The sequence below is a fragment of the Pagrus major genome, chromosome 8, assembly GCF_040436345.1.
Source record: "Pagrus major chromosome 8, Pma_NU_1.0".
NCBI classification, from domain to species: Eukaryota; Metazoa; Chordata; class Actinopteri; order Spariformes; family Sparidae; genus Pagrus; species Pagrus major.
This window is the reverse complement of record NC_133222.1, coordinates 27,953,386-27,970,834: the sequence shown is the minus strand read 5'-3', so window position 1 is coordinate 27,970,834 and position 17,449 is coordinate 27,953,386. Positions and strand designations below refer to the sequence as shown.

Below are 17,449 nucleotides of genomic sequence, written 5' to 3'. Positions count from 1 at the left end.
GTGCACTGGAGGCGCCAAGTTTCTACATCACTCACACTGTGGAATATTGGACCATAGCTCTATTCACACAGGACTAGTGTTACTTAGAGACCTCTAATATTTTGAAATAACTGCAGAGGTTGTCTGTTGTCCTGTGCGATTCTGTCATGTCTGTATTTTGTAAAGTAAAAATTCAACCTAATATTCCCTACCATCTTCTGCCTAACACAGAGGTCATGTGATTCTAGCCCGAGCAATTTGGCATGGTGATGATTTTGGATTGTACTTCTGTTTCTGCTGTCAGACAACTGAACAACTAAGAAATTTGACCACAGTACTTACATACTGTAATATGTTGAAAAACAGTCAATAGCTGTGCTGTGTGATTGGCTGGATTGATGCTTAAATGAGTGACTGAAGGTTTGGAGCAGCAAAATGTTATATTCAAGTACAGTGACAAAGTATTGTGTATTTATGTTTGTAACACATGCAGAAAGTGGGCAAATCAACTTTAAACTACATTAATAATGTGGCTTTTGTAGAACAGACGTTTCACTTCTGAAAGGATGTTACGCAGAGCCTTGACATCATATCCAGGAGGTGATGTCAGTAAATATGAGTAAAATATAGACTTTGCTTAACTTGTGCTGATGTGCCACATGAAACAAAACGTGAGGTGGTAATTTCTAATTCACATGAGGTCCCCTGGTAATACCAGTCCTGTGCAAATAGGGTTCATGATTGACTTCACAACTATTTGTGATGTCACCAATCCGGCTCAATGACCTGCCTTGGATTTTCAATGAGCACTGAGGAAATTTACACTTTGAACATTGAATATGAAAACAGCCTTCTAGTGTCAAAATCTGCACTGACATCATTCTACATGGTGAAGCTCAAACATTCAACTGCAGAAAGAGGAAGAAAGATACAATTTTGACTTGAGTGGGGCTTTAAAGAGAGATCACACGCAAGATAAAAGCACAATTAGCCATTTATGACAATCCGTTCTGTACAAATAGGTTTTAGAATAAGACTTAAAAACAGAGACAGTGCAATCTGACATCGGTTGTTGGGAATATTTTGTTTCCTTCCTTCTTGCCATTTTATTTTTAGCTTAAATTGCCGTCCTCTTTCAGCATCACTCCCACTCCCACGCAGAGAGACATGTAATCAGTGAAAACCTTCCACTGACTCTATTTTAAACCCCAACCTGTATCCTCCACCCTGATATGTGCTGTAGCCCACACTGAAAACTAAACCTGACTAAAATGTTCCACATGACGTGTGGACCTCTGCAAAGCTCACGTTGTACAGTAAGACAAGCACACCTGCACAGAGCAGACACTGGCCTATTTAATGAGAGTGGCCGACACCAATCAGCTGATGAACTCAGCATGTAAGTGAGTGTTTGAGTATGAAAGCTGAGCTTGAGTTGTGGAAAACCTGCTACGAGTAGTTCACAGGCAATTAAAATGACGGATGACGCTCTGTCTGTTCTTTAATTACACAAACTCACAATACACCTGATAGCACCAAACAGCATAGAGACTAGCTGGTGGACACAGTGGAGCATTTAACAGGTAAAGAGACACAATTTTCCCACAGGACTTGGTAGAGACCCAAACAGTTGATATAGAGTCGATACTGGACTTACATTCATGAGGTGGACACAAACATGATTCAAAGAAATGATAATGTGGCTCTGTATCTGCTGGATGTGTGAAAAGGTTCAACATGTAAACTTTAAAAGGTGCTAATGTGTCAATATCGTGTTTACAACTGGTTTCCGCTGCCTCCAAGTGGCCAAATAATCTGTTAATGCAGCTTTAAACCTAATGGCTCCTGCTGACAGCGACACTATGTTCGCCTGCTTGTCACTACTTTGTTTATCTGCTGTTAGTTCGGGCAGGCTAAAGTAGGTTTATCAGAGTGTTTTTGTTTGTTTGTTTGTTTTTGTTGGAAATAAAAAAAATACATAAAACATATTTCTAGATCTTCACAGCATAACAGCGTTGTAGCATTCTCTTTAAACAACTGAAGTAGAGGGGGTTGTTTTAAAATGTAAAAAAAACCCAAGCCATTTCATGTCATTTTCAGTTTCCCAGCTACTTCAGTTGTTTAGGAGAATGCTGCAGCACCATTTTGCTGCAAAGCTCCAAAAATGTTTTGTAGGCTACGAAACTTCCCCCGACTTTGCATTGGCTTGACGGGAAGTAGCCTAGATAATGACTGATTTAGCATTTTTGGTTGAACTGTTCCTTTACCGTAAATCAACTACGCTTACTTTAAACATTACTACAGAGCTGTTTTAGAGAACTGTGTAACCCTAGATGATTCTTAGTTTTTGTGAAACTATTCCATGATTTGAGGTTGAACAATTCATATGTTGGAGGTCGCATTTTAAAAATTATTTTTCGTTGGTGCATTTAAGTTCTTGTGGGAAGGTAGGAAAATGCAGCGATTTAAAAACCTATGATACCATTTTTAAAATGATTCCTGCCACTGTGATGTTTAGCAGTGCTGAATTTTAGTATTACCACCTTTTGATAATTCAACCATCCTTCAGACTGACACTGTATGTTAATATTACACCAGGAACACTGATTTACTCTTAGTAGAACTAAAATTAATTATACTATATAATAATTTTGAAGCATACTGTTATAATTACTTACACTGTATTAGCCCATATAGTTCTCTTTTACAGGTCACTGTTGTTGTTGAGTGTGTTTGTGTGTGTTTGTTGTAAGTCTGACATATCAGCTTCCTTCTTGTATAGAAACCAGAGCTTTGGCTTCCTGTTGTACAACCTGACTCCTCGCTCACGTTCAGGTACACTCTCACATGCACACACATCTATGGAGAGAGACATATACCCCGATGCACAGGAACACTGCGTTACCGTTTTAGCATCTTGGCCATGAAACATTCAGCAGCAGACTTGTCTGATCAGCAGTGGCTGCTGTCCGGTCATAGGGGCCCAGGCTCAGGTCTCTCTGTAGCTCTCTCTCTCTCTCTCTCTCTCTCTCTCTCTCTCTCTCTCTCTCTCTCACGCACACACACACACACACACACACACATAGTCAGTTCCCTGTTTTCGGATGTGCAAAGGTACAGGTGAGCTGTAGTTTCCATAGTATTTAGTCAACAGATAAATAATTCTGGGCAGTAAACAAATTGGTAACTTCTAGACCTTGTGTCCCTTCTCAATTTGTACTTTTCCATCTGACCACCTCTCCTTTGCTTCACGTGATTATCACTCACACACAAGTTTTACAGACAGTGTTTACTAAAATGCCATTTCATCTGCAATTTATTGAATTTTGATGGAATTTTGTAAATCATAAATATCATTTTAGTGACGTAGTTTATTTTAATTTTTAAGATGGATAATACATGAAGTGTTTGGTGTAGATCAGAAGATGTTAAATTTGAACATATCTGCATGGATGGTAGATTTAAACAAATCTAGAAGTCTGCCACAATGCTAGTGGCTCTGTGAGATTGTACTTATCATATGGTAGAGCTTATACTAACATGCTAACAATGACAATGTTCACATGTTGATGTTTAGCAGGTATCTTGTTTACCATGCTCGCTATCTGCTCCAAGCTAACAGTTGCTAATAAGCAGTCAACAAAAAGAACAGCTGTGGCTCAGGGGTAAAGCCAGTGTCTTGTTGTCGGAAGGTTGCTGGTTTGATTCCCCTGGTCTGCATGTCAAAGTCTCCTTGGGCAAGATACTGAACCCCAAATTGCTCCTGATGTGCTGATCGGCACCTTGCATGGCAGCCCCCGCCATCAGTGTATGAATGTATGAATTACTGTAAGTCGCTTTGGACAAAAGTGTCTGCTAAATGTAAAATATGTACAGTATTTAATAATAAACTTTATTCATATAGCACTTTTTAAAAACACAGTTTACAAAGTGCTTTGACAAAACAAAGCAAAATTGCAGAGGACAAACAAAATAAATGGCATTTATAGTTAAACAATTTGAAACAAATAACTGAAGAACAGAAATAATGATAAAAATGAATAAAATAAGCAAAATAAAGAAATGGAATAAATCAAATAGGTAAAATAAACAAAACAAATAAATTAATATAATAAACCCAAATGGTAGGAGCAAAAGCAAAAGGACGACAAAAGGACGACATCACATAAAGGCAAGTTTATAAAAATGGGTTTTAAGAAGTGATTTAAAAGAAGTTACCGATCCTGCGAACCTTATCTCCTCAGGCAGGGCGTTCCAAAGCTGAGGGGCCCTGGAACGCCCTGCCTGAGGTCATAAACCAAAGTATTGGGCTTAATAACATTAACCGGTCTGCTCTGGAGGAGAGAGTCAGGGACAGAGCCTGACTTTCTGGAGGAATAATCACCCAAAGTCAAATTAGACTTGGCTTTGATCTAGAGCCATAAACCACATTTTAAGAATAAAAATTTGGATTTATCTTCACTCCTGTTTCTCAACTTGACTCCAGCAGTGATCCACAGAATTGACCTGCATTTTTGAGTGTTAACTGTAATGTTGACTCCAGACTCGAGCTGGAGAGAAAATCTACTTAACTTCATGAACACTATGTTACAGAGAGACGAGGGGAACGAGAAGAGAGAGACTCAAAGTCTGGTGAGTGCTGAGTTTGGGGATTGACCTGAATTCAAACACGCAGACAACAAACCTGGTTTTATGCTGTTGCTTGCAAAAGTGTACAAAGTAGTAATCTGGTGTTTGAGGCAAATTAACTATTAAATGAGTGAAAATTTGCTTCGCTGGTGGTGAATACACCATTAACCACCATTGCTGATGAAGGTTAATCTGACATGACTCGGGCACAAATGTTAAGTTTGTTTGCCCCCTTCTGTCCTCACTCTCTGACTCCCTCCCAAATGTTATAAAGGAGACGTCATATTCATCAAGTGGCCAGAAATACAACTCTAAATGGATGCTTATTGCTCCCCGTCTGCTGGATGTGTAAGTGGGAAAGTTTAGCCATAACAACATTACCACATGATAATATGTCAGAGCTGTTTGTTTTCCATCTTGTTTTGGAGTTATTCCAGAAATACATTAATCCCGACTTATTATTGTCTGTTACCAGCTAAGATGTGTCATTTAAAGATGTGTCATAGACACTACCAAAATTTGATTGATCTAAAACTTGTGGTCTCTGAGTTAAATATTGCAGTTTGTGAATAAGAATCTGTATTTCCATAGGAATAACTAGCTCCAATATTTGTGGTTATTATGTGGAAGTCCTTATGAGTATCTTTGGTCTAAAGACAACATTTAAAGGCCCTCTAGACTAATCCTGTCAATCAGCTTTTTAGTTATTTCACATGAGAGATTTGTGTATTAGAGTTCTTGTCTGTGCTCATATCACTAGTTTAGAGAAGGAGGGGCTCAACAGGAGATGTGTGATGTCACATACTTCCGTGCACCAATAAGGTATCAGCAACACTTTAACCAGGATCTAATGATGTTGTTGTGTGGCCACTGTCAGTTAAAGATTTCCAGTGTTAAACCCTTAATAAATACTTCAGTTTTAATGTCATGGTGTTTTTTCATATAAACGAGAAAGAATGGATGTGCAGTCACTATTTGTTATGATTGATTTCTTTAAACTTTTATTGCACATTTAAGAGACAACTTACCAAAAACAACACAGCATGCAAAGAACAGAGAGAACAGCTGCCATTTCATTCACATTAAACTGTTCATTTGGGACCACATTTGTCAGATATCATCAAAGCATAACCTTTTTATGTGATGTGTGCTGGTTATCAATGTCTATATTTCAAGAGGTCTTCATATTTTAAAACATGCACAGTAGTGTTTAGCGTAAGAGTGGGACACATTTTTCTTCAATAACTACACAAATGTATGTACTGAATGACATTAAAACAAAGCAAACAAGCTACAAAAAAAAACTACTACTAAAAAATCTTGTGGGTAGGAGTAAGATTAGAGGAGGAGGAGCCTGTTAGAATTTCACTCCTCAATTCTTACAGAGGATCAGATGGAAAAGTGATGTTTGTCCTGGAGACTGAAGGGAAACAAAAAATGAAATGAAAAGACAACAACAACAACAACAACAACAAAAAACACTCATGAAGTCCTTTAAAAATGGTAGTTTATGCTATATTATTCTTTTAAAAAAATCTACAGAGGCTCCACTTTCTAAACACAGAGTATGTAGGAAAAATATCATTCCATTCTCTTCTGATGGACCGCAAATCAAGTGAACATTGTCCTCCAACATCCTCAGTCACAGGACTAGCTGTCCAAATTGCAATCTGAATAAACTTCTCCATTGGAGGACTGATCTCCCAGTCACTGTGAGAGTTGTAACTGGGTTGCAAACGGGGTTCTGCTGGGTTTTAAAGGGTTGCTTGCGGTCCCTCGGGGGCTCCTGGGTCAGCCAACACGCTTTATACTGCGTTTATGTCTTAGACAGCTCGGCACGCATTTCTTCTCCGACTTGTTTCCTGGCGATGCCGGGGCCAGAGCTGCAGACCCCTGCTTCCTGTGCAGAGGGAGAAACCAGACACAGAGGCAGAGAAATGAGAGGAGGAAGTGTGATTGAGTGTTTGTTCTGGTCAGGACACAAGATTATTTAATTATTAACTGTAGACTCCTGTGGCCTCGACTGATAGAACCACTGCTGTGATCACAGTCCAGTCTGGGGCAGCCAAACAGACCCTAAGTGCATCAATAATGTAATAATAGTCCACATAACTATCCATGCTTAACCACAAATATAAATAAATAAACATTATAAGCCTAGGTTGCAGCTTTTGTGGCACTAAAGCTCCCACATCTGTACTTATATCCTAATAAGAATAACTTCAGGGTTGCCAGGTTGTGAAGAATCCCTTTGACTGATGGTACTTCCACAAAATGGCTGGATGTGGCCCAAAATTAATTTGTTATTTACTTATTAAACATTTATAACTAACATTTAAACATTTATAACTGCATTTTTACAAAATAGAAAGCACAAAAAACAGCCAACATTTATTTTTACAACCTGACAACTCAAAACTGGTTCTTCTTATTATTGGTTTATACCGGATCAATACAGCATTGGTAAGTATTTATTAACCATTAATAACATGATCAGTTACAACTTTTAAACTGTTGACAAAGAGTTAGTTACTACTTTACTATGCTTCCCAAATGTTCAAAACTGTGGTAAAGTATACTCTTATTATTTAAAGCAACAAGATGTGACTTCCTGGTGAAACACAGTTAATTGTTGAGTCTCACCCAGGTCCTAACTGCTGATCTGGGGATGAGACTCAACAATCAACTATCTTTCTCTAAGAAGTGGAAAGAAATATATTTTATCTGTTACATTTCTCTCATTTTATCTTAGATTTTAGTGCTAATTAACGTGTTTTGGCTATAAAAATGTTATCCAAACATTTCATAGTACACAATATTAAGCCATTCTAGTTGCCGTACAGCAACAAGTTCAGTCCAGACTGAAGTATCCACTATTTGTTGTATCGCCATGAAATTTGAGATACTTGCAAATTGCAAAGTGCAAAGTGCAAATTGTAGCGCCAACAGGTTCCAGGTTACTGCAGCAGAGTAGTTCCTCACCTGGAAGTAGCAGCAGCAGCGGCAGCAGCAGCCTCTCTGTGCCTGACCTGCCTCATCACCTTCAGCGTGCGACAGATCTGTCTCAGGGTCATCTTCGGAGCGTGGCACACCAGGCGGGGACGCGGGGTGCAGCGAGGGCCCCGGTATGTGAGGATTGCCATATAGTGGCCCCCTCGGTTTTCTCTCCCAAACAGCTGCAGGGGCTGAGCAGTGGCATAGCAGGATGCAAACTGGGAGTCAAGGTGGAAGAGAAGAGAGGAATTTGTCATATGTTGTACATATCTAGATTAGATGCATAGATACTATACGCTGATATATATATCAGCTGATATATATATACATGCATATATAACGTGTGTATATATATATTTATATATATATATTTATATATAAACACATGTTATATATGCATGTACACCTGCATACATACATAGGGTTAATTCCATTTCAGTGGAAACAATAATAGGGCCATGCAAAATTATTTAAATTTTGAGATTGATTACAATATTTGCAATAATGCAATAAGTGAATATACAGAGATTTGAATACTTTTTTCTTCACTTTTCTCTTGACCTTTATCCCTGAACTCTTCTAACTTTAAAATGATGATATGATATGATACTAAATATTCCCAATCCTCTTCTGTACAAACTCAAAGCCTTTGTGACAGTTTTGTGACAGTTGTTGTTTTCAGATCTGTTATATTCCACTCTTCAATAGCACAGATGCATTCAGTTGTATATAATATAAATAATGAATTTCATTGGCTTTATGATTTGGTTTCATTAAAGAAGACTGCGCTTGAATATCTTTTCCCTCATAATACAGACTTCATGGTATTTGGGATATTGACCTGATGACATGTATTTTATTTTAACCATTTCATGCACCCCCAAAGCTCTGTCCACAATTCTGTTTGATTATTGCCTTTCTCTTCTCTTAGTCATTTTTTGATATGGCTTCATAAATTCAGATTGGGAGAGAGATGAGTAAATACACCAAGTACATCTGGAATAACTGTTAAATCCTCTTACTGGTACAAAATACTTTGCAACTAAATAAGCTGTTAGAAATGCTTTTATCCTGATTTTAATTACATAACTTGGATTTTTTTTTTTTTCTGTGACAGGACATCTGTCCACCCCATTGGACGTTATGCACCAAAGGGTACATTTTGCTTTTTTTTTTTAGATCTGCCTTATTTCGTAATTTTTAAAATCAAAATCATGATATAACTAACACTTACTTACTTTAATTAAACATCAATATTAAATAACCTCAAGATTATATCTTAATATAGACCCAATAGTCAGAATATACCCTTTGGTGAATAACATCCACTAAAGAGAAAAAAAGTTTATTATCCAAATCTGATTGACTGTATTTCTAACATCTCTTATTCCGTTGAAAATATTGTTTTTACCTGTCTGTTTTTCTGAGAATAAAATAATTTGACAGTTTTCTAGAATCATTTTTATACAAAAGACAGTGACATTATTTTTGAAGAGTAAAAACAAAAAAAATTAAAATATTACTTTTTGATTAAACAAGTTATGCATGAAAGGGTTATCTCACAAAGGCAGCTAAGAGGGTTATTTTAAAGTTTGTCCCCTTCATCCCTCCTAGTACAGTATAACTACAGTGTGGAGTGGTACACTGCTGAATGTGTGTGTTACTGCCTAAATAAATACACTATACATTACACAATGTACAGCTATGTGATGTACCTGTCTCACTGAGGCTCTCATTTACACTACACACACAAGTAAGAAACAATTTGATCACTGATGCATCATGGGAAGCACAGATAATTATTTAATCACAAGTTGCTATTATTGGCCTCCCAACATTTTAATCTAGTGGATCATAATAGATACTGTATTGCAGGCAGCGGAACAAAATGAGGCCATATGAGCTGCTGCAGTCTCAGCGTGTCCCTGTCATTCACACATACATACACTTGCACACACCCATATTGCAACATTTTAATTAGTGTACGAGGAGCCACCGTCTTCCTCTCGCAGACTTAATCACCCTCTCCATCAGAAACCCAAGACACACACACACACACACACACACACACACACACACAGAGAGAGAATTCAGCTGAGCAGATACATTTACAGGCCTGACACTTGATCATGTAGATTTGCCTCCCGACAGTTGTCTTCCCAGTCACACACAAATACACACACACACTTGCACACAATAGCTGACCTGTTACAGTATCTTTAAATTGTTGTGTACAGAGAAATTAGAGCTTTGATAAAAAAACACGCACATTCTCAGGATCTCTCTTGAGGTACTCTCCATTGCATTCAACAAATTAGTGTTTTAAACTGATTCCAAATATATGAAGAAATATTTTTTCAGTTCTGAGTGTATGAATGTGAACATATCTCATACAGGTTTGACAAAAATATGGAACTTTCCATTTTCAGCATGGCAGGTCACTTGCACTGGGTTTGCTCTTAACTGCTTTGCTGTCTTATTACATAAACCCACTTCACTTTAAACCAAAATAGTGCATCACACTGCATGAATGACATAACACTTAATCACAACACTTAATTATACTTTTATAGTGCAAACACTTAAAAAACAGTGTGGTTCTATGACTGCATAATCCTGAAGTGCAAGATTAAGATATACATATGCATAAACACACACACACACACACACACACACACACACACACACACACACACACACACACCACAAAGATACTTACAGGAACGACAGTCGCCATGAGTGATTGTTAATGCTCTGTGGTGAAGAGATAATCAGAATGGGACTCATTGCCTTCTTATACATGCCTTCATGACCAGGCTGGATGATAGGCCAATCACCCTTCAGAAGGGACAAAATAACCCCACCTACCTGTGACATCGTCACAGTGAAGTCACTCTTGACTTCACACACACACACACACACACACACACACACACACACACACACACACACACACACACACACACACACACACACATGCACACGCCTGTTGCCTCATGTTACACATACACTGGCACGCAGTCTATTATTGAGGACTCTTGTTGCGCAGAGTATATTTAGAAGCAGCTGTAATTCTGGGATTGAGGAAAAAATGAGGGGAGGTGAAACTGATAGAGACAGGAGGGAGAGAGGGAGGACAAGACAGACGAGGAAATGGCAAAAGGGGGGAGGACATGAGAAAACAGGCGGACATAATAGACAGTTAGGGTGAGTAGGGAAGCCGGCGTCACACAGTGTAAGGTGACGTGCCTTAACAATGGGATGCACTGGTGCGTTAAATATCGTCAATCAGTACAATATTACACATCACTGATGGGAAGAGACAATAGGTGTGAGACACGCTGACTCTGATGTGTTTTCTAGTCTCTAAGGAAATGAAACAGGATAAGGGCTTTACTGTCAACACATTAGACTGTGCAAACCATCGGTCAAACTTTTTGTCTCAACACGAGTCAAGTACAAGCTACTTCATGTTATTCAACAACTCAAAGTTACCAGGGATTTTAAATGACATGGAAGCAAATATAAAATCATGCACAAGATATCTCAAATTTAGGATTTTTAAAATTTTAATTGTTATCCAAAATGATCTGTATAATTTGGTAATAGGTATAGGGAAAACATCAGTGGTGCCCAAACATTTTGACTTGTGAACAAAAGGTAGAACAAAGCAGGATGTAATTGAGGCCCCTTGTCACAGGTTATGACCTAAATGTGGACATGAGCTCTCAGCACTTCTGGGTTCAAAGGTGATTTTCTTTGCAAGATTGTGGCACAGCAAATGTTTGGCCCAAAACTTGGTAGGATATGACACCTCACAGCTTGCTGGGCTATAGCTAAACAGTCACAGCAGCTCTTCCAGCTCCTCTCCTCTCTCTGCACTGTGCTGTTTGCTTCCCCTGGTATTTTGTTCCATAAAAAGAAAAAAAAGTTCTCTGTTCCCACTGTTTGCAATCTTCTTATCTTGTGAATTTAGCTGGCTGCTGAAGGGACGATGAGTCTGCACACTTTATTAAAGCAACATTATGTAGAAATTGGCATCTTGTGCAGTTTGGCGCCCCCCAACAGTTTCTGAGTGCAACACCACTGTTGTAAATACAAATCCCAGGTCTGTAACAATTTGTCAGATGTAATGTAGCTGCTAACTACAAACAAAACTCATTACATCATAACAGTGTTATGTGTTGAAAACTTTTATGTTGAAGTAAACATGTATGTAACACTGTGATCCTACCCTCTCACTGAAGTTACATAGTGCAAAGACAAGTGACAGAGACACCATTCAGCCTGTTACAAGACACTGTACCATCAAAATGATTTTGAATCGGTTATTTTAATGTAAAAAGTTACATAATGTTGCTTTTATTTAAAAAAATACATAGACAGACAAAGTTCTGAGACATTTGAGTTGTATTTATTTATTTAATGATAAAGCTCCAATCAAACCCAAGTACTATTCATTCATTATTCATTTATTATCAGAAACACCATTATTTCCATATATGTTGAATTGTATGCCTGCTTGTAAACATAATTCAAATTTTTGTAAGTTCAGCCGACCTGCAGTGTACTGACTAAAAATCTCTCTGGCCTACACAAGGAATTAGAATAACTGGAATTAGGTAAGTGTAATCGAACACTATCTCCATTTCCCTCAGTTACTAGAAATTAGGAATTCACAGTAATTCTGTAATGCAACCATAAAAATAGCATTAAGGGGTTAATGTTGTAGGCTTACAGCATATGTGTTATAGATGTGATGCAACATTTTGTGCTAAAATGTTCCTTAATTTGCCAAAAACCGCAGGAATCTAGGACCCATTAGTCACTTCATGCACGTTGAGTCTTTTCTAACCTTCCATTTAATTCTATAGCTATGATGGTAAAGGTGGTTTGAATATTTTGTATTATAAACTGAGATTAAAAGAGGGATGTGACAAGAAAAGAGAGAAAAAAGAACTGTCTTAATGTTTAATGTTATAGAGATACTAGAAAATCAGACTATTGGACACCATCTCATAGCAGACATTTTGACTTGTCAAACACAGGTGAAGCACATATTATTTAACATGATCTGCATTCTCTGCATGTGTTCCTGTGAAAGGGTCCTGCTATTGCTCATGCTGGCTCACTGATGCACCCAAGTGTCACAGAGCCATCATTAACGACATTTGTTCCAGCTGTGCTTCTCCTGCAGTGACCAGGCACAACTCTTTCTGTTTCAAAATATAGATTGCGTATTATAATATTCATGTCTGTTTGAGGGCACCATCAGTTTGGCGAACACAAATGTTCAGATTGATGTATAATTCATTCATTATCAACTAAAGGAACTGTGAAACTTTGTGACCCACATGTCTCTAAACTCACAATACTAAATGAGGGGTGTGTGTGAATGTTTTACCTCTAGAATCGGCTCATATAATCACTCAGGTGTTGAATCATCTGCAAAAAAAAAAGACATATAAAACTTCACATATTTGTCTTTGTCACCTGCTGTTTCATCAACTCCCTTGGCACCTCTCTACTGCTCTCTGTCTCTCACATCACCCATTTACTGTAGCTATGTATACTATGGTCCTTCTCTGCCCCCTGCTGTTTTCTACAAAGCTCTACTTCTGTGTAGGTTGAGAAACCATGCAACTTGTGTTGTATTCACTTGTGAGATAATGCAGTTTTAGAAACATTCATTCAGTCATTTTATTTTCTTGTAGTTGTCCATGATGTATAGCAATGTAGTACTTTGTATTGTGTATTATATATTATATTCAGTATTGAAAACTTATGTAAGTATTTTAAAGTTTTGCAGTTGATAATATCAGTGCCAGCACATTGATGAAAATTGGACTCAAATCCTGACAGAAAAAGAAGAAGATGATTGATGAATATGGCCAATTTTGATTTAAATTTATCAAACTTATTTACACTTATTTATATGCTAAAAAATGACTTCAATTAAAATAGATGGTGACACAAGAAATGGCAAGAATGGTAAAAATAACACAATATTTACAAATATATACATACATACATACATACATCTACCATACTGCAAGATTAAAAAAGGTCTGATAGAATAAATAGAATAACATTTGAATATGAATCTAAAATGTGCTAAATAAGAGCATTCACATAACCATCACTGATAAATGGTAAATTTATAGTTCAGTAATTTTACTGTTAAGAAGCAATAACATGGTTCTTAAAACATTCATTAAGTAATTGTAAAGTTTAAAAACATCAGTTGCAACTCATCCAAATAATGTTAATAAATGAACCACACAGTATTTATTATTATGAACAATATGATAAATCGCAACTTTCCAACAAACAATTGCTAATAAGTCGTTTACAAAGCATTTCATTGCTTGTTAACAGGGAAATAGCTGTTAAATAAAGTTAAAACAACTGTATTTGCCATTTTTTATTATCGCTACCGCCCTGGCCTCTTCCTCTTCCTCCTCTGCCTCTTCAAGGCATTAAAGGTCCAAGGATTTAATAACTGCAGACACTGTGGTGACTGGTCATACTGGTATCTTAAGGGACACTGTGGCATTGTGACGGAGAGCAACGTGTGCTGATAAGAATGTGTTTAACTGTGGGTAGAGAGGACCAGTTTTCAGGACAACTAGGCCTAATTTTAGACCAGGATGTCTTCACTACATGGTTGTTTATTTTAGTTCTTAAGCGTTATCATACATGTCTAGAGTCAGACCTTCATACTCCTTGTCATAAAGTCACAGGATTTTTGTTTTCGTTTCTGTAAAGCAAATTGATTCTATTTTGCAAACCTCCCACCTAACCTCTAATAGCTTTCTCTCGTCATATTATGACTCGTTGTGAATGCTGAATTTGATTGTGCCTATCTATACCTAATAATTGTAGGCTACCACCTCGTCCATCGTGTTTTTGTAACACGTCACATATTTTACCAAAACACGCTGGACGGCGCTCGCGGACAACTCCTGAGTTGCCTTCGGAGCCACGTGCGACTTCCCTGTTTCGTTAAACGCGGTCCTAAATGTCCTTCGTTACGCACTTAAACGTGTTTTTAAACTGCTGCTGCAGCTTCCACGCTCTCCCAAACATCACACCTCGCAAACTTGGATAATATAAAATATTTACACTTCAATATTAGTTATTTCTTTACTATTTGTTTGTGCTTCATTTTAACCTCACCTGTGGAATGAGTATTTCCAACACTACATGTAGGCAGCAGCTCATCTGTTCGCTCAAGATAAAGCTGAAAGTAAACAAATACACGCCCTCTGTGTTAGGAGACCTTAAAATAGGCCACATTCTATCACGTATATTCAAAATAGTACTAATTTAATCTGCCTGTGCATGAACATTTCAGTTTGGGAGATGTTGCACGAACTCGTCATTAAGAAAGTGATCGAAGTGAGGAGCGCACAAAGATTTATGTCATTATTAGTGTTGAGAAACGTATCCAGATGTCAGGTTTACGTTTAGTGAAACGAGTTAGATGTATTGGATTTACATTTTAGACTTAAAAGCTTCAGAGTAGCCTGTGGGCTCTGATATTGACTTATCGATCAGGAAGTGATGACAGCTCTTGACGCTATGTCACTTAGGCCTACTAGTTGACGTCCATAGTGAACCTTAAAAACCTAAAAGCTGTCACTTGTAGAGATGGTAACAAATGTAACCAAATTATTCACTAATTATCTATTTGCTCTACAAAACAGATTAAGCGGACTTAATCTTCACTTTTCACAGCAACAGGTGGATCTGGATGGAATGCTACATTTATGGCACAAGTTGAAATCACGAACCTATTAAGTCTTATGTAAAAATCGCATTTTCCTGGTTTTGAGGTGAATATTAGTGATAGGAAAGAGCAAAGCTATGTTTATAAAACAAGGACAGCCATCCAAGGGAGAACATTGTTTGTTGTTTCAAGTTCTTATAACGCCAGTGGGCTGCTGTGACAGTCAATAAGTCGTATCTACGATCTTTTCCGAGCCTTTGAACCTCTCACAGACCCCGCCTCTCGGCGCTGTCCTCCTGTGGTTACTTGGAGTTTTTGAGCTTCTGGGCGTCAACGACGAAGTTTGACTTAGTAGACAAGTTGACGGTCCTCAGAGGAGGTTGTCTCTCTCGTTCTAGTCTCTGTTTTCAGTTTTTGGTTCAGGTGGACGCATTGAAACTCCACTGTCAGGATGTCTCCGTCCACGTCCCCCCGGTTCTTCTCGGAGAGGGAGGTGGCCTGCCACTGCACCAAAGAGTCCTGCTGGGTGCTGCTGGGGACCAGGGTGTACGACGTGACCGCCTTCTTGCGGATGCACCCGGGCGGGGAGGCGCTGATACTGCGCCGGTCGGGCAAGGATGTTAGCGAGGAGATGGAGGGACCCCCGCACCGGCACTCCGAGAACGCCCGGCGGTGGATGGAGCAGTACTACATCGGGGAGCTGGCAAAGGACGGCGGCACCGAGGAGGCACAGGTAGAGTCTGGGGTACCTGGAAACATAGTTTTTGTATTTTTTTCTCCCACTTGGAGAGTTTTCCCTCAGGCTAAAGAGGTGACGTTGTAAAAACAATGGCCTCCAGGCAAGGCTGTGGCCCCTGAGGGACAACAGTCAGCCAAAATAACACAATTATAGTTCATTTTTAATCATTCTGCTCAGAACTCTCCAACATGTTTGACCTCATTTGGGAAGTCCTCCAGTGACGTCTCTTAAAAATAGTCTAACCAGAGTAAAAATAAAGCCCATGGAGCCCCCTGTTCCTCACACTGAGCCAATATTTTGACAGTCGTGACATATTTTTGGGCTCTAAACAGGCTAGGAAGTGTTTTATCCCTACATATGATCCCAGACAGGGTGACTTTGCCAAACACTTTGTGGTTTTGAGGCACTGGAAAGCCGATAGGGGCTTGTTGGCTCTGTGAGTAACAGGTGTATAATCGTCTCTCACATGACTTCTCCCGGACAGTATTGATTATAGGGGAGGGGGTGAGGAGTACGTGGAAAATGACACACAGGGAGGGGTCCGGCTCAGTGTTTGTGTAATTTCTGTGAGGAGAAGGAGGAGGGAAGGAGCAGAGCAGGCAGGGAGGGGCGTACAGGTGATATTGTAGACCTGTGGGGGGTAGGATGGGTTGGGATGAGGGTGGGGGCTCATTGGTGTTAATGAATGATTCAAGAAGTGTGTGTGTGAGTGTGTGTGAGATGGAGAGAGAGAGAGAGAGGGAGAGAGAGAGAGAGAAGGAAAGGAAAGGAAAGGAAAGGAAAGGAAACAAAACTGGTTTGTCTTGTCCCAGTAGGGATAAAGGTGAATACAAACAGAGCCAATTTGAGGGAAACTACAAACTCTCCAACACTGGTTGTTGGTTGTATCCACATTGAATTAAGCTCTTTCTATCCCTGTGTGTTTGTCTATGTGGGAGGAGGGAGGAACTGAGAGAGTTTGCATAAATCTCTAACCAACAAAGTTGACATTTACATGGCTTTCCCACTCTCATGTGTGTTGCATCTCAGTATACAAAAGTTGCACAACTGCAGTGGCAAAAAGCCTCTTCTTCTCTTCTTCTTAGTCCTCTCTGTAGCTTCGTGCTTCATGTTGTCGCTGTTAATCTTGTAAATGTATTTTCACACATTTCCTTCACAGTTTGAGACGTTAGTGGTTTTCTTTGGTAGCAGCTACCATCGCAAAGGGTTTCATAAAGGGTGCAGCTTCTTTGGACATGATTCAGCACTGTCTTCAGTTGCAGGTCCAACTCAAGGTGCATGGAGAAAACCTCGACTTTAAAATATTTTTGAACAACTTCTCGTTAAAAAACTGAAGTATGTGATTCTGCAGAAAGATGGTGACTGATATTGAATTC

General features: G+C 38.8%; 1 protein-coding gene across 1 annotated transcript in view; it reads left to right on the top strand.

Annotated features, from left to right (window-relative positions):
• The first annotated feature begins 15,684 nt into the window (after window positions 1–15,684).
• Window positions 15,685–17,449, top strand: part of fa2h (fatty acid 2-hydroxylase) — a 37,319-nt gene continuing 35,554 nt past the window's right edge. The window contains exon 1 of the mRNA XM_073471637.1: window positions 15,685–16,067. Coding sequence (XP_073327738.1) covers window positions 15,786–16,067 — 282 coding nt within the window. The 5' untranslated portion in view covers window positions 15,685–15,785. The remainder of the gene's footprint in view (window positions 16,068–17,449) is intronic.